Source organism: Etheostoma spectabile, chromosome 16 (assembly GCF_008692095.1).
Source record: "Etheostoma spectabile isolate EspeVRDwgs_2016 chromosome 16, UIUC_Espe_1.0, whole genome shotgun sequence".
In the NCBI taxonomy this organism is placed as follows: Eukaryota; Metazoa; Chordata; class Actinopteri; order Perciformes; family Percidae; genus Etheostoma; species Etheostoma spectabile.
Window position 1 is genome coordinate 17,002,393 of NC_045748.1, and position 21,602 is coordinate 17,023,994.

General features: G+C 39.1%; 2 protein-coding genes across 4 annotated transcripts in view; both read left to right on the forward strand.

Annotated features, from left to right (window-relative positions):
- Positions 1 to 18,232, forward strand: part of gpsm1b (G protein signaling modulator 1b) — a 29,384-nt gene extending 11,152 nt beyond the window's left edge. The window contains exons 1-14 of one of the 3 annotated variants that reach the window (XM_032539947.1): positions 58 to 902; positions 2,780 to 3,001; positions 3,754 to 3,889; positions 4,120 to 4,262; positions 5,672 to 5,795; positions 7,294 to 7,409; positions 7,705 to 7,860; positions 7,952 to 8,060; positions 8,169 to 8,283; positions 9,299 to 9,369; positions 9,476 to 9,646; positions 15,091 to 15,253; positions 15,343 to 15,548; positions 15,740 to 18,232. In XM_032539947.1, the coding sequence (XP_032395838.1) occupies positions 754 to 902; positions 2,780 to 3,001; positions 3,754 to 3,889; positions 4,120 to 4,262; positions 5,672 to 5,795; positions 7,294 to 7,409; positions 7,705 to 7,860; positions 7,952 to 8,060; positions 8,169 to 8,283; positions 9,299 to 9,369; positions 9,476 to 9,646; positions 15,091 to 15,253; positions 15,343 to 15,548; positions 15,740 to 15,940 (2,082 nt within the window). In that variant the 5' untranslated portion in view covers positions 58 to 753 and the 3' untranslated portion in view covers positions 15,941 to 18,232. Of the gene's footprint in view, positions 1 to 57; positions 903 to 2,779; positions 3,002 to 3,753; positions 3,890 to 4,119; positions 4,263 to 5,671; positions 5,796 to 7,293; positions 7,410 to 7,704; positions 7,861 to 7,951; positions 8,061 to 8,168; positions 8,284 to 9,298; positions 9,370 to 9,475; positions 9,647 to 15,090; positions 15,254 to 15,342; positions 15,549 to 15,739 lie in introns of those variants that run through there. The other 2 variants (XM_032539948.1, XM_032539949.1) reach the window with 2 other exon arrangements.
- Positions 18,233 to 19,364: 1,132 nt separating this feature from the next.
- Positions 19,365 to 21,602, forward strand: part of ak1 (adenylate kinase 1) — a gene marked incomplete in the record, with an annotated part of 5,812 nt that continues 3,574 nt past the window's right edge. Inside the window, 1 exon segment of the mRNA XM_032539976.1 lies at positions 19,365 to 19,467.

Consider the following 21,602-nt stretch of genomic DNA (forward strand, 5'->3'; position numbering starts at 1 on the left):
TCTCTCTCTCTCTCTCTCTCTCTCTCTCATCCTTCCTCTTTCTCTCATTGGTCCAGTTGTCAAGCATAAAAGTAGTGCACTGCTTTACCCCTGCTCTCACCCAAATTGTTCCCTACATTACACTCTTCCCCTTTTAAAGCATGGCTTATTATGGCACGGCAAAACAATGGATCTCGCTGTCCCAGCTAAGTACAGGTTGAAGAGGATGAAAAGAGAAGACACATTTCTGTCGGGGATAGTAAAAATGGAATGACATAACAGCAACAGAGAACTCTACTACTTGATTAACTTCAGTTGGATTAGTAAAACATGCCCTCTGTAGACTTTTAAATTAACATGTTTTTGTAATGAATACAACTGGAACACTTTTTTGTGGAGTTTCTACATTCCACATTTGCCTGGCTCGGCTATGGGAGCAGAGGGTTCATCGTTGGGTTTTTGGAACGTTCTCGAGGACTTGAAAAGCAGATGTGATTCTTGGCTGGTTTGGGACTGTGTGTCAAAATTCCAGTTAGATTGTGGCCAGGTTTGCTGCAACATTGCTGACATTTTGGATTCCTATGGGGTAACTAAGTGGACAATATGGACTTTGAAACCGAGCAACTACTAGGTGGAGATTTCATCTCAATTAGTCATAATCAGCTCAGCTCTGCATTATCAGTGATACTGCTTTAATGCACTGCAATCTCTATGTAAAGAGTTGCTCAGTTCTCAGTTTCTTTGACACAACTAGTCTTGTTAACACTTGCCCTCATGGCATCTGGGCCTTGCCCCCTGACCGGAGCAGAGAGAGCTATGTGTAGACTGGTCCACTGTGGACCCCGACCTCAAGCTATGCTAAGGCCGTTACACTTGGAGCTACAGGTGTATGTGGCCAAAACAAGAACCAAGCAAAAACACAGGTACTGCTTGAACACTGAAAAGGACCAGTATTGTGATGAGTTTGTTGCTTGGCAAACAAGGTTTTGCAAACCAATGACTTTGGTGAGCCAGCTGATTTTAGATCAGGGCAAGTAGAGAAAATTAGACGATCAAGTTGGTAATATAAATTACTGTTAATTACCTGTTACAATAAATCCTTTTGGCGTTAAACAATGTCTACCATTGCAATTACTGTCATGTTTTTGGCAAGCAGGAAGACAGGAGAGACTTCTGCATCTACATTTCCCCTTGACTACAAAAGGGCTACAAATGACTAATTAGCTTGTACTGAGTGGACTGTGCTTAATTAAATTTAAGATGACCAACATTACCAGGAATCAAGATGTAGATTGAGTGCATGTAATATGATGTAAACATTCCTGTGTCCTTAACATAATAATGTATAGTGGTGAATTGCAATATGAAGAAAAGGTGTATATACACCATATATGTATATATTAAAAAAGATGGGGCCCTGACCAGTGTAAATAGAGAATAAATAGCAGTAAGATATAGGTAATAGGTGAGGAGGAGTGTTAAGAAGTGGAGGACGTTAAAGGTCTCGTCAGTGCAACCCACGAAACGAATGAACGCTTTGAGTTTTCGACTAATGATGCAGGTAAAACAACACACTGGTACACATCTATTTGCTATACTTTAGAATGATGCCATTTGCTAAACAGATTGGATTTCAGGATAATCCTTGCCATACTCTACATTCTGGGACTTTATCAGGAATTTAGAGCTGCAACCAATTTGGCTTATCTTTAGTTTTATCCTGGATTATATCGTGAATCTGCGGTGTGTACTTTCTGGATGTAACTCACTGGCTCAGCCTGGTTGTGAATGATGTGACTAAGTGCTTTGTGTGTGCCAAAGTTCTTTAAAGGACCCTATGGCTTGATACATCAATATTTTGTCACATGATTATTTTGTCTTTGGAATTTTCTCTCACATAACACCTGGTATTTGATTAATGTTTCTCAAAAACGATGCTGTGTGCAGTGTGCCCTAAAGTGTGTACTTTCATATTATTAAAATAGGTTCTATCAAATATTTAAGCAGTTAATTGAAATGGCCCCTTTAACAATAAGGAAGTTATCAAAAGACACACAAAGTTAAAATGTATTTTACATTCCCTGAGTTAATCCTACAGTTGCCGTGGTAACCACAATATTGGTCGGAAAACTCCTATTGACTTCTGATTTTTGAAGGTTATTTCTGGAATGACCAATATTATTGATTTACTGATTTTTCAATGTTCACATAGACTATGAACAATATCATTTATTGAATTACTCTTTCGTTTCTTACTCTTTTAATTTTTCATAGAAAGCATTACTATAAACACATATACAAGTTTGATTTTAATCAGTCTGTAGTCTTTATAAATAAAGAAAACAAGCTGTCATGAGCAGTAATGACAAAACATGGTACACCTTTTCAAGTATCCATCCCTGAGCCTTAGACTCAGTTGCTAAGGCAACAGTCTACATATTTGGCTACAGACCTTATTTTTATGGTGATACTAGCAATTTATTCCTCACCCTGAGAAGATTATGCACTGCCACTGTAAAAAGTGTCTATATTGCTATACATTGGTCTATATCTGATAGTGCTCATGTGTTAATACTGTTTCGTGTGTGTGTGTGTGTGTGTGTGTGTGTGTGTGTGTGTGTGTGTGTGTGTGTGTGTGTGTGTGTGTGTGTGTGTGTGTGTGTGTGTGTGTGTGTGTGTGTGTGTGTGTGTGTGTGTGTGTGTGTGTGTGTGTGTGTGTGTGTGTGTGTGAACCTGTGTGTGAACCTGTGTGTGAACCTGTGTGTGAACCTGTGTGTGAACCTGTGTGTGAACCATTTAGGATGGAGGCCTCTTGCTTGGAGTTGGCCTTGGAAGGAGAACGTCTGTGCAAAGCTGGGGACTTTAAAGGGGGAACAGCGTTTTTTGAGGCAGCCGTACAGGTCGGCACAGAAGACCTGAAGACCCTCAGTGCCATCTACAGCCAGCTGGGCAATGCCTACTTCTACCTCAAAGAGTATGGCAAAGCCCTGGAATACCACAAACATGACCTGACTTTGGCCAGGTGTGAGCATTGGACCTTTTTAATGGCTGCTACTTACTACATAGTCTTCAGGATTTTGTGTAAATAGGTGTTATTTTACTATAGGAGAAAGTGAGTTACGCAATGTACTAACCACTGTTATTGAATTTGAGAGGTATTCACATCCAGTCAGAGATGGTGGAAAATGTGCCTGTACTTCAACTGTAATTTGTCTGTACAAGTACAAGGGTAAACCCTTGAAAACACTTGACAGGCACAGAAATAGTGCAATAGTGTGTTCATACTAAGGGAACTTATAGATAGGGAAAATACTACTATAAGGAGGCAAAAGATTAACCTGTTAACCTGTTTGGCTGGTGCTGATTTCCAAACCTCCCAGGGATTTTATTATGTTGACATTGAGTTAGACAGTGAAAATTCCAAGAAAAAGTGAGTGAACTTTCATATAGTAACAGTTGACAACTACCAGCTGGATATTTAGCTTGTATGAGTAATCCGGTCCCCTGCAGAGAGTGCAGCTGGTCCTTCAGCAGGGAACTGATTAAAGATCCTTAGGAGATTTACATTGTTACAATACAGTCTCACCAGGGCCACTGGGACCTGGTCCTACTAAGTAAGCAACCAATTAAAAATATTCTTTACAGCATCTACAAATTAACTATTCTTACAGTACCTTATTGGATATTGTTTTAACTAAATAACATTAACATAAAAAAACTGTAGTCTTTGCTCCCAACACTGACCATCAAAAATGTGTTTCTTTGCTTTCTCAGAACAATAGGAGACAGAATTGGAGAAGGAAAAGCCAGTGGCAACCTTGGTAACACATTAAAAGTGTTGGGGCGCTTTGATGAGGCTGTTGTGTGCTGTCAAAGACACCTGGATATTTCTCAAGAGCAGGGAGACAAGGTAGCATACTTCTTATAATGCCTGGATTGTATAGTTGCTCCTTCGACTGCAATGAAAACTGTCCTGGAGAATCTTTATTTAATATTTATTATTATACATAATATGAAAACCTTCAGTTTGTTTATGAGCATCATAAAACACTTATATCTTGATATCTGCAAAACATCTTTCTGCATCCCTTTTCATTCTTTAATCTTTCTTTTCTGTGTCTCTTTATTATCTGATCACAGGTTGGAGAGGCTAGAGCCCTGTATAATATAGGGAACGTGTTTCATGCCAAGGGCAAACAGCAGTTATGGGGCTGCAGCCAGGAACCAGGGGACCTGCCTCCTGATGTCAGAGACACTCTGCAAAGGGCTACTGACTTTTATGAGTATGTGTTGTTGAGTAGTGCACTTAAACAACAGATGGATGAGTTTTCATTTTGTGGTCTCAAAATGGCTTTATTGCAGAAAAGCCCACAATATTGATAGATTTAGAATGTTTTGCTTTCCCAAAATTACATACAGAAATTTCATTTAAATTGGCTCTCTGGTAGTTCCCTTATTATTGAATACGTCTGTTCCTGTGTGGCACATCTGTATTTGTGTGCAGAGTAACGTGGATTGAGCGCATTTGTGGGGGGGAAAGCAAACTGTCCTTATACAAATTTTCCCTGACATTTTTGATCTTGGCTTTGGCTGCACTGTTTGTTAATCATTTCACAACTCCTTTCAAGAAGCAGTTCAGACTTGATTTGGTTGTGTAGCCAGTTTGTTCAATCAAAACTAACTGCCCTAAGATTATGCTTACTCGTATACAAAATCACATGTACCTGAATTTGCCATTGTTTCATTTGTTTCACAATCAACTCAATCCCTGTTGCTTAAAAGCAACCCCACAGATTGCTACCATTGTCATACTTTACAACTGGGAGAATTGGTGATAATTGAGCTTATTTTCAACAGAATGTTCTTAAGCATTGTTACTGGAGTTTTCAGTTGATTTTCATCAGACCTCAGAATAATTTAGTCCATGCTCTCAGTGTTTCATACGTCTTCTGGCAAACTCCAGCCTCCTTCAAAGTGGTCCCTCCAGGCCAATCTGCCTTCTAGCACAGCTTTGTGAAATACTACACAAAACCGTTGACAAGATCTTCCCTCACAGCAAAAGAGCTCTGCAGTTCTGTCAGATTTGTCCTTGGGTAAAGAACATTTTCACTTTTAACACTTATAAAAATACGGCATTATCTAAATTAACTCATATTGAGATTAAAGCTTAGGTGCAGCAAAATTAAAAAAAAGTGGAGGTGTTAAATCTTTCTAAAGGTTAACTAGAAAAAGGCAACTCAATGGTGGGAATGTGTGGAGCTCCATAAACCCGAGGCAGGCTAATGATGAAAAATATCATACACATTTAGCATTGCCTGGATAGATAAAACATTATTAATCCATTATAATAGCTCATTTCACAAGGGCATTTCTCTAGGCCCTATTAAAGCCATTTTATTTTATTAACAATGGCGTAGTTGACATCAAATTGAGAAACAAGGTGAAAGAGAGGACTCACATGAATACCATGTACATACTATTAAAGGCTTAATTAGTCTTTTCTCTTATGTGCAAAAAGAAATACAGTAAGTTTTTTGTATGTTTTATAACTAATTATAATAAATGTTTTACACCTATATTTAGAAATGTAATACAGACCTATATTTATTGTCTAATGTTAACTATATTGTTAAAATACTCTTTAAAATAATGTACATACTGCTACTAAATATGTGTGTACTTCTCTTTGTAGGATGAACTTGTGTTTGGTGAAGGAACTTGGAGACCGAGCTGCTCAGGGGAGGGCCTACGGGAACCTGGGCAACACCCACTATCTGCTGGGAAACTTTGTCGAAGCTATCAAGTTTCACCGCCAGGTGAGAAATTCAAGTGTTTTGCCAGCATCATATTAATACCACTAGTGCATAGATAATAGTTATCAGCCTTGTTGTTGTGCCAGAACAGTGACCTTGGGTCACCTGGGCAACAGCCTTAGTTTGCATTTTACACAAGGTCACTCCCCGTACAGCGATTCAGTAACTTTGTGGCTCGCCACGATGTCGCACTGGAATGCACTTGATTGGAGTGGAAAGACAAAGAGATGCAGTGCAGTTGTTGTGGATGGAATTTCTTGATCTCCCCTTATTAAGATCAGGTTTCTGTGAAGACTGTCAACATAAACACCCACATAAAGACATCCTCCTGTTTTTATGTACAGCCTTTTTAAGTTGCCTTCTCCAAACCATTTACATGCCCAATAAATGTTTGTTTTTTTTTGTTTTTTTTGTGTGGCTTGTGCACGCACCATATGCTTATTGTGTCCTAGCCAGGGATATTTAAGTGTCCTCCCTGAAGCCACAGTGCCACACGATAAATTTGAAGACCGTGGCTTTCATCCTGTTAAGCCTTTTGTGTGCGTTTCCGTCTTGTGCAGCCCAGAAGCTAACAAGTGGTTACCAAAAACTTGGATTTACTGTTGTGTTGTGATCAAATACGTTTGCGTGATTTTTAGCTAATAGGTGCAGTCAGACTACACTGCTGTTCATATCAGCAAAGAAGCAGGTTATATACATTTGTTTCTTGTTAAATAAATAAATAAAATAAAAAGATCCTACCTGTGTGCCTTTTACAGGATGACTAAAATTGTACATGCAAAAGAGCAAGACTCCCCAATGCACAGCCAGTTTGAGTTTGAAGGGGGGGGCTTACTTTTGTCATTGTATTGTAGCTGTTACAGTCTTATTTATTACAAATACCAGAGTAGAAGAGATGGCATGGGTGGCAGTGAGTGCAAGGACAGGGATAGAAGGTAAAAAAATCTTATTGAGATGGCAAAATAATGTTAGTCCTAGCATTTTTTATGAGTAAATAAAACCTTGGTGAGTTTTTCAGTGGCTCACCATCCCCCTCACTCTGTACCCACACACAGTGTACAGGGATGGATGGCATTTAAATGGAAAAAAGTGGACAAAATTGGTTTCTTGGTGAATAACTTGCAAGCATGGCTTCAAGCTCTTCTTCCCATGTTTTCTGACACTCTCCATTGTAAACCAATTGTCTCCATGTGGGAGAAACCTTCCTCTCCTCCCTTCCCCCATTACAAAATCTATCATTGTGCCATGGAGGTGAGCACATTACCTTTAAAGGGAATGAGAAGAGCTGATTCGATGCACCACTGCTGCAGTAGCACATCTTTTCATGGAATCATGTGCCCCAACAGAGCTTGCCACTTGAACTTGTGTAACTGTCTCTGCTTGTAAAATAGGGTGAAATCACATGAGAGTTTATATGTTATGCGATGTAGCTGCTTAGAGGCAGGTTTAAAATAATGTGCAAATTTGGTTTAACTTGACCTTGCTGCTCTGTCTTTCACAGCGATTATCCATAGCCAAAGAATTTGGGGACAAAGCGGCAGAACGGCGAGCCTACAGTAACCTAGGCAATGCCCTGATATTCTTGGGCCAGTTCAACACAGCCACTGAATACTACAGGTGAGGAAAGAGGGAGTCTGACATCTAGTGGAGGAAAGGTGAAGTGACCAAATTTCTAGAAGGAGTGAAAATGTGACTGAAGTACAAATTAAATATGACAAAAGAAAACATTCTGATGCATGACATGAGCATTCTTAAAATACCAAAAAGAGTGCTGTAAGGATTTTTTTTATTCTCCTTTTCTCTTTCGCATTCCCAAACTCTCTGATTCATATGTAAACTCACTCACCTCTGTATTACTGTCTTCAATGTTTCCTTCATTCACTTTATCCTCACTTTATGTCTTTTTCTATAGGAAAACTTTGCAGCTTTCCAGGCAGCTGAGGGACCAGGTGATGGAGGCTCAGGCCTGTTATAGCCTTGGAAACACTTACACTCTTTTGCAGCAGTATGAGAGGGCCATAGACTACCACCTGAAACATCTGTACATAGCCCAAGAGCTTACTGATAGGTAAGATGAGCAATATCTAATGCATTTGCACAGACATGTCCAAGCACAGAAATAGTTTTTAACATTTGTCTGCATATTCATGTTTCATTAGAGTTGGAGAGGGCCGTGCCTGCTGGAGTCTGGGAAATGCATACGTGTCTTTAGGGAACCACAAACAAGCTTTCCACTATGCCCGAAAGCACCTGGACATCTCTAAAGAAGTGAGACATTGAGAAAGAAAATGCACCTTTGGGAAAGTTGAGGCTTCTTGCATTCTGCCCAATCTGACTCATCTGGCTCTGGTTTGTCCTCTTCAATTTTCCCCTCAGATTGGAGACAGAAATGGGGAACTGACAGCCAGAATGAATGTGGAGCAGCTGATGGATGCTCTGGGGGTCAATGAGAGCGACCTTTCACCCTCCAGTTCAGAGTTTGAGATGCAAGGTGACACTACAACTTGTGTCTTAACTTTTTATAGGCGATAAAATGTGTTAATTGGTGAGTTTTAGGGGGTGCTGGTAGGCAGATATTGTAACCTTCAAACACATCCAAGCTAGGTGTTTCCCCCTGATTCCAGTTTTTATGCTTAACTAAGCTAGCAGCTTCATAATTAATGGACAGACATTAGAGTTGTATCAATCTCCTCATTTAACTCTGGACAGGAAAACAAAAAAGTGTATTACACACACACACACACACACACACACACACACACAGGATTGCTTTTATTTCATATTGTGAAGAATTTGGTTTTTTATCATCTTTTAAAACACAAGCATTAGCTTAGAATTTCACCTGGGAAACATGCAGTATGCTATACCATTGTACCGTGCGTGCGACCAAGACCTGTCAGTTTGCACTCTGCAAACTGTGTTTAGAAAAAGCAAAAAAATGTAAAACCTGCTACCCTTTGTTATTCCCAATACAGCCTGTAATAATTTATGATGTTTTGAGCAATCAACATACTTTGAAAATTCTTGACTTTACCCCCAGACTCAGGAAGATGGTGAAGTCTATTATCAACATTATCTTAAATAATAAAATTGATCATTATTTTTATTAATATCATCGATTCCCATCAACTCACATCCTTTGGAGAATTTCAAACTTATACAATAAAGCGTGAAACACTGTACTATTTTTGTCTGTACAGCCAGCCTGGCTTTTGTGTGATGTTTGCTTTCATGAACCCTCCTCCAGGCAGAAATTCACAACCATGTCCTACATTTCCCTCTTCGGTGCAGAGCTGGCAAACAGACTCTTATTCAGAGTGTTTGGTTGTCTGGCTTCACCTCAAATCCACACGAACATCATGTGACCAATGCTAAAACGAGAAAAGACAGAGCGCCTTGCATGCTTGATTTAATTTTAGACTAAACTCCTAAACTGTTTGTGAGAATCTACAGTTGTTTTAATGTCATGTAAAAAGTTATGTTTATTTACTTCTTTTTTTCTGTAGGAGCAAGACCCAAATTCACCAAGAGAAACAGCATGGACAGCGTCGAATTGTGGAAGTACTCTTCAGATAAGGTGATTTATCTCTCTCACATTTCAGTACAACACTCCAGAGAGGAATGGGCGTGTAAATGTGGCCCACACACATCTTCCCTTTAACAATGTGTTCTTTTACTTGCAGAATGGTGAGAACCAAGACTTGGAAAGCATACCCAGGAGATCCAAAAGTCAGCTGTCGCAGCCCGGCAAAAGAAAAGGCTATCCTGACAGCCAATCATCAGATGAAAGGCCGTGGTTGGACTCTCCTGTAGACACTGATGACATCACTGTGCAAGTCCCACCTCCAGTGCCAGTGAGTACCTGTTTTCTTATTAGCTTCTTGCTTTGACCCAAGTGCCATTAATCTAATATATGCCCGCCTTTTAATTCAATCACTGGGAGCCCATCTGAGAAAGAAGAAGTTTAATTTTTCTCCTAGAAAGCATGGAGGAGACCTAAAATGCTGACTGCTGAATTTACCTAACTACTTTTACCCTTCTTATGTGTTCATCCTTTGTCCAAAATGTCTTCAGGGCTTCTGCTTTAAAGAGAAAATGAGAGAAATTAGAGAGATTAAATTTGGAACATTTCCCTTAATTTCCCATGAGGTTACACAGTATTATGTTAGAAGTCAGATACAGTGTAAAAGGTGTCTTCTCCTTAAATACCAACAGTGCTCCATTTGCTGTGAACTACATTCTTAACGAATTTGCTGCTTTGCAGCTGTTGAATCCCTAAAATGCTATGCCCCCACAGCTCTTAATCATGCCCTTTTTCTGTGACAATGCTAATGGTTGTAATCAGCAAGCTGACATGCTAGAAAATGATTAGGCTGCATAATGATAGTTTATTACCATGAACAAAAAAGCTAAATGTTGGTAATCCTGATGACATTCAAGCATACCCTTTTTTAAATCTGCCAATCTTTTAAAACCAGCTGGGAGTCTGTGAACTTGGACCACTCTTTCCTTAGGCTAGAACTTGTGATTTCTTTAGGCCCTGACCAGACAGAGAGCTTTTTAGCAGCCTGGACGGCGTTTTGTATTTGTATTCAAGGAGCGTTTTTACACTCTATGGGCCTTGTCTTTTTGCAGGAGAGCCCTGAACATTAAAGTTCAAAAAACCTAAACTCAGAGTAGAAAAGTGCAGAACATCGTCTGCGTTTTTTTTCTTGTTTTCTAATCGGATGAATTGAAAGCCTTTTGCGGTAGTTGCCCAGCAACAAAAACAAAAATGACACAGCAAGCTGCTGTTTTTCTAAAGTGTAGGCTTAAAAGAAAAACAGTGTGGTGCACCTTGCGTTTTGCAACCTGCAAAAAGCACTCCATCTGATCTGAGGCAGTTATACAATAAATAGCACACCAAATCCTGTCCCATTACAACAACCTACAAACATACTGGTCAACAACAATGTCCCCATTTTTTGTCAGTAGAGCAAAGCCACATTTTAAAGTAAGAAATTAAATCTTCTTTAGGTTCTTTGCTCTTAAAGATTAGCTGATGCATGCTCACATGTATCAATAAAAACCGTCCAGGGGCTGTAACAACATACAGCATATTATTTGCGTTCTAGCACAGTATTGTACATGTGCAGTTTACAACGCTAATTTTTGAAACAATGGATCTCGATGTCAGACAGAGGAAGACAAAAGGAAGTGATTTATTTCTAGCCAACAATGGTTGATTTTTGTCGGATTTTTTGACAGTTGCTAGTAGTTTTTATCAACTGTAGCTACCTAGCTGATTAAGCTGATTAAGCAAATTGGTTGAAATGCCCCAGATGATTTGTTTTAAAAATTATCTTAAATAAGCAGTGGATGGCAACATGCGTAACATAATGCTTAATAACCGAAGGCTAAAGCCACAAGCCCAAAGCAAAAAGCCAGCATCCTCGCCAGTTGAGGATGAAAGTGAAGTGATGAAGTATTTTTAAAACATTTACGATTGGACAACTTCTGTTTGGAGGAGCGTGTGAGCGGGTAAGCAAACGGACAATTGAGGATTATGTTTTAGGTTTAATTTCTTTTTCCTTTATTCTTCATCTGTAATGAATTAAAATATGGACATATAAGAAAGCACAGTGCTGATATTATGTAGGAAGAACTGCCTTTGTCTTTTATTTACCTCCATTCACACACTATCTCCCCCTCTCTTTAACACACAACTTAATTTCCCTGCATCTCTCTCTCTCTCTCTCTCTCTCTCTCTCTCTCTCTCTCTCTCTCTCTCACATATCATCATCATCACCATCACCATCACGTGTTCCTTTCTCTCTTGTTCTGTCCTTTTGGCCTACTTGATTAATTAGACAATAAAAGGAAGCGAGGAGAGCTACACAGAGACCATGGGGCCAAGGACAGAGGACAGAAATGTCTTTAAGTCACAGCTGATTAGAGTGCAAAGAGCAGTTAAATAACAAACCCATTGAATATTCTTATCTTAGTGCATGTCAGAAAATGTCCTTGGTTATGAATGGTGTATTATATAACATACAGTTTTTAAGACTTGAATGCTGACATTGGTTCCTCTCATTTGAGGGTAGTTGATTAGTTAATCTCTGCTGGCTGCCACTGTTGGCATGGAATTTACTCATGACTGTACCCGTGCACCCGTCTTTCCACCCCCTTTCTCCCCTCCTCCCAGATCTCCCCCTCTGCTGATAATGGGACCTTGATCACAGAGCTGCCACCCTCCCTAAAGGGGCAACCCCCTGCTTCCCATAATGAGTTGTTTTCCCACACTGGGTGAACGGGACAAATGGCTAGCAGGAGAGCCACAGAGAGTGAGAGAGTGAGACGGAGAGAAAAAGAGAGGGAGACAGAGAATGGATGATAGAGATTAAAAGAAGGCTGTAGTAGAGGGATGCAAGAGGAGAGGAAATTAGAGGGAGGGGGAGCAGGGGAGGAGAGTAAAGCGGTGGGTGAAAGTAGGGGAGAAGGAGGTGTGAACCAGGCATGTGGACAGAGCGAGAGGGAAAGTGAGCTCAGAGAGATATGAGAGAGAAGTACAGATAGAGGACAAAGACAAAGTGCTGTTGGTAAGATTTTTAATTTATGTTTTCCAGCTTGAATAACAACATTGTACAAAGGATACCAAAGGTTCTTAACATTTTTTTTCCTTTAGATTATTGACACAGGTGAATGTGTATGTATTTGTTTGTTTCTACTCTATGTTTAGATATCTTACTCTCCTTTCAGGGAGTTGATTTAGTGTAAGTGGAGAACTGTTTTTATAAATAGTAAAAGGCATAGTTGGATTTTCCAATACAGAAGTTGCAATAGAAGAGAAAAGATTCCTAGAATAAAACTGAGTGAAATCCGGTGTCTGCTGACGCTGACCTACTTTACATCTTTTTGTAAGGCAAAGTCATTTTAACTTCATCCAGTTCAGTTCAAGTTTATTGTCATATGCTTATTAGTACAAAGTACCACAGCAATGAAATACAATGTGCCTTGGCACTCTCTCAGCACCATCCACTAGCTGGTGTTCAAAGTGTCATATCTTATTTTGGCTCCGTGGTACATTGGAATACTTGTAATTGAGAATGTTAATAGGGTTAGTTTGTTAATGTGGGGAGAAAAGGATAGTCAGAAGCTTTTGTAATGGGGACACTGTTTTTAATCTGTTATGCTTACTTTTACCTCGTCTCCCATTAACTTGCTTTTGGACATTTAGTTAATGTTTTGTCATCACATATTGCTTTTGCAATGTAGTGATTGTTGTACACTTTTACTAAAGTATGAATTGTCTTGTTAGCGTATGAGTATGATGAGTCCAAATCCATCGCTAGTTTAGTTAATTAATGTTTAGCACAGTTTAAGAAGGCACATCATTCATTACAAAACAATATGCCACTGTATCTATATGTCACTGTGAACTGACCCTCATAGTGTAGCATGATTTGTTTGTCTTTCAATAACGACCACTTAATGTCTTACATATCTTTAGCGATATCTTGCAATTTTAGCAAACATAGCTTTATTTTGATTAGTGGAAGAGTAATTTTGAGATTTCATCGGCTCATTTTTGTGATTCAAGTTTTGGCCAGAACCTAAATTTGAATGGCTTTGAGAGACATTTTTAATTATTCATCTGTTTAGATTTACTAAGTAAAAGTCAGAACAAGTCTTTTTGCAACAGCCCATGTTTCAGATTTGAGTTTTTTTTTGTTTATTTTATTTTTTTTTTACTCTGAAGGGTTATCCAAATTTCTTAGTAAACCCATTTCTCTGAACTAACCCCAGGCATTTCGAAGTAGAACCCTTGTAATTGGGAGGATAAGATGGAAGAATTTAGCCTATTTTAGTACTTCTTATTATTTTGTTAAGAATGTAGATATAATTGTTTTTAATTACTATATTGTTTTACTTGATCTAATAGTTTGAATTAGTTTGTCCGCAGTTTTATATGTTCTAAGATCATTTCTCAGTAGGCCAGCAGTTTAATTTTTTATTTTGGCTCAATATAATTTGTTTTATTGCTGCTGTCCAGTAGATTAGTTCTCATTCAGTATCAAAACATCGCAATCTGATTACCAGGATATTTCAGTATAGCGCTTTTTAAACATAATAAATTCCACATCTGCTTTGCTGGAGAATGTGTAATTAAATTTTTTTTTTCCATGCATATGTTATCCACTTCAGTTGCAAAGCTTAAACATATTAGCTAGACTGTGAGAGGGAGCATCATGTGAGAGAGCACCTCTCTTAATACAAACAATGGAAGCAGCACTGTCAGAGGCTGACTAGCCGCGAGGATGTAACACGTTAATACATTGAGTCAGTCAGGGATTTCATTATTTTTCGGCTGGTCATTGATTAGATCTATGTGCTCATCTACCAGCTGAATCTGAAACAAAATACAGTTGGTATTTAATTCTACCGCTAATGTGTGAAAACCTTTTAAAATAACGTATGCCTTAATAGGTCAAGAAACTAAATAAACCAAAAATATAGCAAAATCCAGTAAAAAGTAGGGTTGCAAAATTCCGGGAAGTTTCAAAGTTGGAAACTTTCCATGAGAATTAATGGGAATATATGGGAATTAACAGGATTTAATGGGAATAAACTGTATATTTTCAATATTGCTTGTTATAATACTGTTAGTCTATAACAGGGAACTGAAATGTAGTTTAAAAAAAATATTGCAGCATAATCTTAGTTAAAACAACCTGATTAAATGCTACTTCAGTTGAATGTCCTCCCTATATTTGTCAATGACATGCACACACATTGTAATCAGCAGGGGGGGGGGGGGTAATACATAATCCATTGCTATTAACCAATGTGTGTTAATTGTATAGCCCACTTGTCCTAGATAGGCTGGAAACAATAGACATCGTTGAGGGTTAACTTAGCATGCATATAACCAAGTTATAACTAATTAACATGCTCTATGTAATATGGTCGCTACAGCAGTATCTTTTGATATTTCCAACTGATTTTAGGGGATACCACTATATGGCTCATTTTACGTAAATACAAATGGGTTGTTTATTTTTACATGACATTTTATGATATTGTACACCCTTCAGTATCTAGGCCAAGGTAGTTTCACCAGGAAGGCTTTCCCATGTGAGTTAATCAGATTATTTTTCTCTTCTACAAGCTGACAAGTCACCTCGTAAATCCTCAGCCTCTTGCAACGCATGATGTCATTGAGTTTTATTATCTGCAGATCATGTTTCTTGGATCTCAGAACAGCTCATCCTAATCAGGTAGTCTACGTAAAACTTTTGAACCACATTCTCTTTCTCAGAAGCTGGGCCGTGACCCCTCCGATGAAGACTGCTTTTTCGACCTCCTTAGCAAGTTTCAAAGCAGCCGCATGGATGACCAGCGCTGCCATCTTGATGATCCACAGAATGGAGACAACGGAGAAGGTGCTGCAAACTCCGTGCCATCCCTGAACGAGTTGATAGGTTGGTTAAGAACAGTGTTCGCGTCATTGTCCTGTCCTATTTTAAGGACACTTGTGCTCCTTTTTAATAGCTTTTATCTCATGTCCTAGATCCTGCCATTACCACTTCTCCCCAGACTGAGGAGCTGTTTGATTTGATTGCTAGCTCCCAGAGCCGCCGTCTCGATGACCAGCGGGTTAATGTTGGTAACCTTCCAGGCCTGAGGATTACCCAAAACAATCTGGGACACCTAGTGGGTGAGGGAGAACATCAAGAACCTAGTGATGACTTCTTCAACATGCTTATCAAGTGCCAGGTAAGGCCCCAATTCATTTATGACAACAACTCAAGGGTTTAATCCTTTTTAGATTCTTAATCATTAGTCTTATAGACAGTGGGAATTGTTGTATAGGGAAATAAAAAAGTTGCCCTAATAAATCTGTTTCTCTTTACAAATATGTCACGTTTGCTTTTACACTCTAAATGTTTAAATCTTTCTGTCTGTAGTCCTCTAGGATTGATGATCAGCGGTGCTCCCCACCAGAAGCAGGCCCCCACGCACCCACAGTGCCTGATGAAGACTTCTTCAGTCTGATACAGCGGGTACAGGCCAAGCGTATGGACGAGCAGCGTGTCCATCTGCCCTCAGACGACCAGGACGACCCTCCGTCCCCTGATCCAGAGCCACCTGGTGGTTTTTCCAGCTAGGACTTGGTGAATAATGCTGCATAACCTAATGTCAAAGAAAATAAAAGCAACAGAAATGAAATAGGGATGAGCCAACATTTAAAGACGGCACTGAAGAGTGAACTAACAAGTTTTTAATAACAAGACAAATCTTATGTGCAATAGGTGGTGCCCTGTCAAATGTTGCTCAATGTACTTTGTTCTAATGTGTGATAATATAATGGGAAAGCAAGCTGAATTTTAGCTCGGTGGTGTGGAGAAGAAGAAAATATGTTTAGGGTAACATGAAACAAATATGAAATCAGTCCTCAATAATGCCTTAATCAACATTTTTTTCCAGACTCAAGATTGTATTCCCTGGTGTCAGATGTGTTCGGTAGAAGCACATGATGGGCATACAGTTCAATATGGACAATTAATGTGGAGATGTACAGCATGAGTTGTTGGATTCGCATAAACTGTAAAAATAATGGACGTAGTAGCAGTGACATCACCCATTGGTTGTGGAGTACCGTTTTGAAACCCCGAGTTTGGCAATTTGACTGTTGCCATCTTGTTTTTTTTTTAAACCAGACATAGGAGGGTGATGCGACCAAGCCTGTGTTGTCTATTCTTGCAATGGTGCTGCGCTAAACTAAACATTAAAGAGGCAAAGTTGACGGTTTTCAACCTTCTGAAGCGACTTATATGGCAGAGGTTTACCAGCAGGTGTGCAGGCCTCTGGGTACTTTGTACTTTGTTGACGTGAAAACACAAATTGAGATATTCAAAGCTTAAAACGAAAATGTGGACTTCACCCAAAACTAGTCCACATATATTTTAATGTACACCTCTGTCCTGATTGACAGATCCGTGTTTAGCCACGCCCTAAAGCATGCCCTGCTTTATTATCTATTTTAAAATAAATGGGACCATAATTTACAAAATGAATGTCATGCTGTATTGAACAAGAGGTGAAAGTAGCTACTGAGGCCATAAATTAATTATGGAAATGTTTACTGACATAATAAATCAAGTGAGAAGTAGGGTCATTTTCTCAAAGACTTTCATGCAATGGGACTTATTCTTGCAACGGTGGAGTCGCCCCCTGATGGAAATTAGATAGAATGCAGGTTTAAGGCACCCACTTCTCAGACCCTCAGGCTCCTTCTATTGTTTTTGACGGTATATGGGGAATCAAAAAGACTTAATGATAGGAACAAAGTTCACGAAAACGACATAGACATGACAGATTTGCACTGAAATCTTTACCAGTTTTATAAAGACATGAATGATATATACATACTGTACGTATGTATATACACACACCAATTGTCTTTATCAAACAAGTTTATTTTCAACAAAATTTAACAGTTCAGTTATACTCTGATCAATGCTGCTTTTTTCATTTGATGTGTTGTGGTTGACACTGCTCATGGAGAACTGGTGTTATTTGTGCAGTAACAGTATTAAAAACCATCATCCAGTGTTAAACACACTGCTTCGGTCAGTGTAAACTTTCCACTGATTGATCACCATTCATTTTTTTTCTGACTTAGACAAAGTAATATCATTTATTTAAACTGACAGACTAAAATAAGACTTTCCACATAAATGTTATTTATTTGCATTTCTGCATTTATAAAAATGCATCTCGTTACACAGTATGCAGTAATCAAGGTTACTGAGCAAACAATATGAAATAGCTGCTTTTTCATAGTTTAAAGATTAGAGATGTGTTATAATTCGAGCTCCAATGGAATGTTCTTAATTTTAGCTTTAAAAGTAAGGCTTTCTGCTGCCCATAATGTTCTGAAAATCTGATAACAGACTACTGCTTTCTGCCATCATTATTGTTATTACTTAACATAGAAATATAAGCAGACAGATAAGATGGATGTGTCCTATTTTGAAGAATTTAATACCATCACCAAAGCACAAATTTGAGGTTGTGCTTTCGGTTTGCTGACCCCCTATGGTCAAAACATGGTATTACCCATGGGATATTCAGACGACAATTGATTGGGGATAAAAGGCACTCTCTACTCTTGAATATCTGTAGGACAACATTATAATAATAATATTTTGTGATACAATATGATTGTGAAATCTTTCCTTTGGTCTTAGTAACTTAAACCATAAATGGGGAGCTTTTTGCAAATCATTTCATGAAAGTTATATTGTGTCATTTTAGTTCACTCTTCATTTCTATCCATTTGTTGCCATGAAAGGTCCAAAATCAGTAAGAGAGACAAACTGCAGCAAAGTGTTTGAAAACCTTTTGCTGTACAGAGCATCTGTATAATGGTACTGTACAAGACACATTTGACCTTACCTATGGGCTTGCTTTCTATTCAAAAGTAGTGGATACCTCATTTTTGTACCTTAAAGCTCATGGACCTCGGAGATATTAATTTCTGAACCAGGATGGATCATGTACCAAGTTCATAGTGGTCATGTTTGATGCATCTGTTTTTGATAAACAACACATTGGGAGTTAACGATAATATTTCCTTTTTCTGTTTTTGTTTTGTGAATTAATATTTTTAGAAAGCACTTGGTACGCTTCTATTTGTCTTCGCCATAATTTGTACATATAAATATATTTTGTATTTATGTTCCTTTTGAGGACATGAATATGTCCCCTCATGCTTTTAATAAAATGTTTCAGCTGTTTATTTGGCCTCTACTTTTATTTAGTTTTGGTGACATAATGAATAGAGTTCTGTTAGGTTTGCACACATCAATTCCTCTTTGCTTAGGAAAATTACATGAGTAACACTGACTTCTATAGCACAGAAAAACTGGCCCATTTGCTACAATGAAAGCGTTTGATTTCCAAAGCTCTAATCTTTGGTGGAACAAAGCTCAAAGGGCTAAACAAAAGTGTTGGATTACTGCCAGTTTGGTTGCATCACCAAGATTCAGTAGGAATGTAAACATAGATATTAATTCAGCTTTTTCATTGTCAAATTGACACTATACTACTTCTGCCTGAAGAGGCAGTCCCTTACATTAGATCATGAACCAAGTACATGCTGGTTATGTCTAATTTATCTAAATTCTCTCATAATAATAATAATAATACATTTTAAATTCCAGTTGTATTACTGTCAATAATGACATACACTCCTACTATCATATGTTTATGACAACTACATCCACGCCTTGAAAGTTTATTTCCTGTCTCCAATATTCTGCTGGGCCCTGGTAATAAGTGAAGCACAACATTTCAAGTTTAGAATAATGTCGCACAAAACAACCCAAGGGACATACAGTGGTGCATTCTGCACCACTGCACAGTCCTCCCTTCCTCTCCCTTTAAGTTCACCCATGCTTCTTCCTGTCCATCATCCTTTCTTTCCCTCCCTTGTTCTCCATGTCTGTGCTACCCCCCTCTCTTACCCAGAATGCAACGCAGGCTGAACAGGCTCAGCTGAGCTATAAAAAGGCATAACAAGGGGAAGGGAGGGCTGCCGTGCAGTAGGAACTGTGCAGACACACACACACGGGGATCCAGGGACAGCAGCCCCTTGCATTGGGATCTAGAGCCACAGCGCCAAAGAGAGGTCAGTACAGAGGACAAAGGCTCTATAGAGGAAGCATGAAATGACAGGGAATGGGTCTGACATTGTCAGAGCGAGTGAAGAATACAGAGAGCTAGAGAGAGAGAGTGTGGGTAGGCAGAGTGGGCTGGGCTGTTTGATGGGATGGAGAGTGAGAATAACAGACTGTAATGGCAAACTGTCATCTGGTTTCTCGAGACTCTTTGGTTAGTCACACTGTTTAAAATGTTTGACGTTGTCATAGTGCAAAGGCACGTAGCTCTTGTTTGACATTGACAGCGATGCAACTCAATGCAGGACATAATTGGTTTGCTAAACAAATATGTATAACTATCATTTATTCTTTTTTTTCCCCTTCAGACATTGTATTGCACGTGATTTGACTTCACTCTAATAACAGTATCCTCCACATACACCAATGTTAAGGTCATTTTATTGCAAGCTGCTCTAGCCTTTTAATTCCACTGCCATGCTTCAAGCCCCAGTAGCAGTCATTAACAACTGATTAGGGGCTTAGGACTATTGATCCTTGTGAGTAGATGGCACACATTAAAGCAAACCAACACGTGCAGTTTGGAGCACAAATACGTCCACAACAGCTTCAGCCAACACAGAAATGATCTCGCTCCATCCTTTCACAAACATGGAACATCTCCCACTGCACTGACGTCAAAGGGTCCCCTGTACTCCCTTAAAGGAGCAGTACACTTAATTAATTTGCAGAGTGCCTTAGTAACCAACAATACACAGAGAGAATGTGCTTACAGATCATGTGCTCAGTACTTTGTATTCACTCCAGGGGAGTCAGTGAAAGCTTCATCCCTGTTTGCTCTTTGGGAATGGTTGACATGCTATCCCTTAACAGCTGAGTCTTTTTTTAGCAGGGCTGAATGTTAAGAAAGAGTACTAAGACATGAGGGTGGGACAGGTGACTCACATTGGGGTGTGGTTTGGGGTGAGTCCAGTTTCTCTATATTTTGAATCAAGCATAAAATAACACAAATCACATGTTTAAATGTGTCTCCACATATGCACTCGACTTAAACAGCGCACTCAGTCAAAAGGTATTACATTATTAACGCAGTTAAAGATTCATAAATGTTAAGGGAAACAATCTGGATCCAATCCTACAGTTCATTCACAGGGCTTTGTCCACATATGATAAAGTCCAGTTCAAACATCTTGCTACATCTAACTCCGGTACTGATACAGCCTCTGTTTGGAAAGGTATTGACACAATCACACTACAGCAAAGCCATGAAATGTTTCACTGCATGGTAGGTTTTCGTTCCACAATTCCCTGCAGTACCGGGAGGAAGTCCCACACCGAGAACCATGTAATGCTGTTTGCACCATAATAGATCCAGAACAGGTCTGGCGTGCCAAAGAAGCAGGGGACCCAGAAGATGGTACCTTAATAGGACAGAGAGGGATTCCCAAACGAGATCTGTGCTGACTCAGATGCCAGCCTCCAAGTGACATTTACACAGGGCTAAAGGCCACTGACATAATTCTGGACACCTGAGTCGCAGCACCACCAGTGCTGAGGTGTGTTGCATGTGGGAATCAGAGAACAACTGGTAACATTTTACAGCTTAGGTACACTCTGCTAAAATATGTCTTAATGGTTAACCAGGAAACACATGTTAGCTCTGGAAAAAGAGAAAATCTGTTATTTGGACCAAGTATAATTTAACTCCCCCCCCCCCCATCTGTCAGCTAGCTCCCCTGAAACACACACACACACACACACACACACACACACACACACACACACACACACAAGCAAGTACCCTCACTATTTAATATGATGCCACACACTCATAAGTAATATGATATGCAGTGGGCTACATGATGAATGTGAATGTCAAACAGCACTATAATCCACTAACAAATAAAAATATAATAATAATGATAACAATAATACATTTTATTTAAAGGCGCCTTTCTCGACACTCAAGCACGCCGCACAGGGTATTCACATATTAAAAACAACAAAACAAATACTATACAACAGCAAAACAAATATTATACAACCGAAAAGGCAGAGCAATAGACATTTAGGTGGAATAGGCAGTTTTAACAGATGTGTTTTGAGTTGAAACTTGAAATGGGGGAATGAATCAATGTTTCTGAGT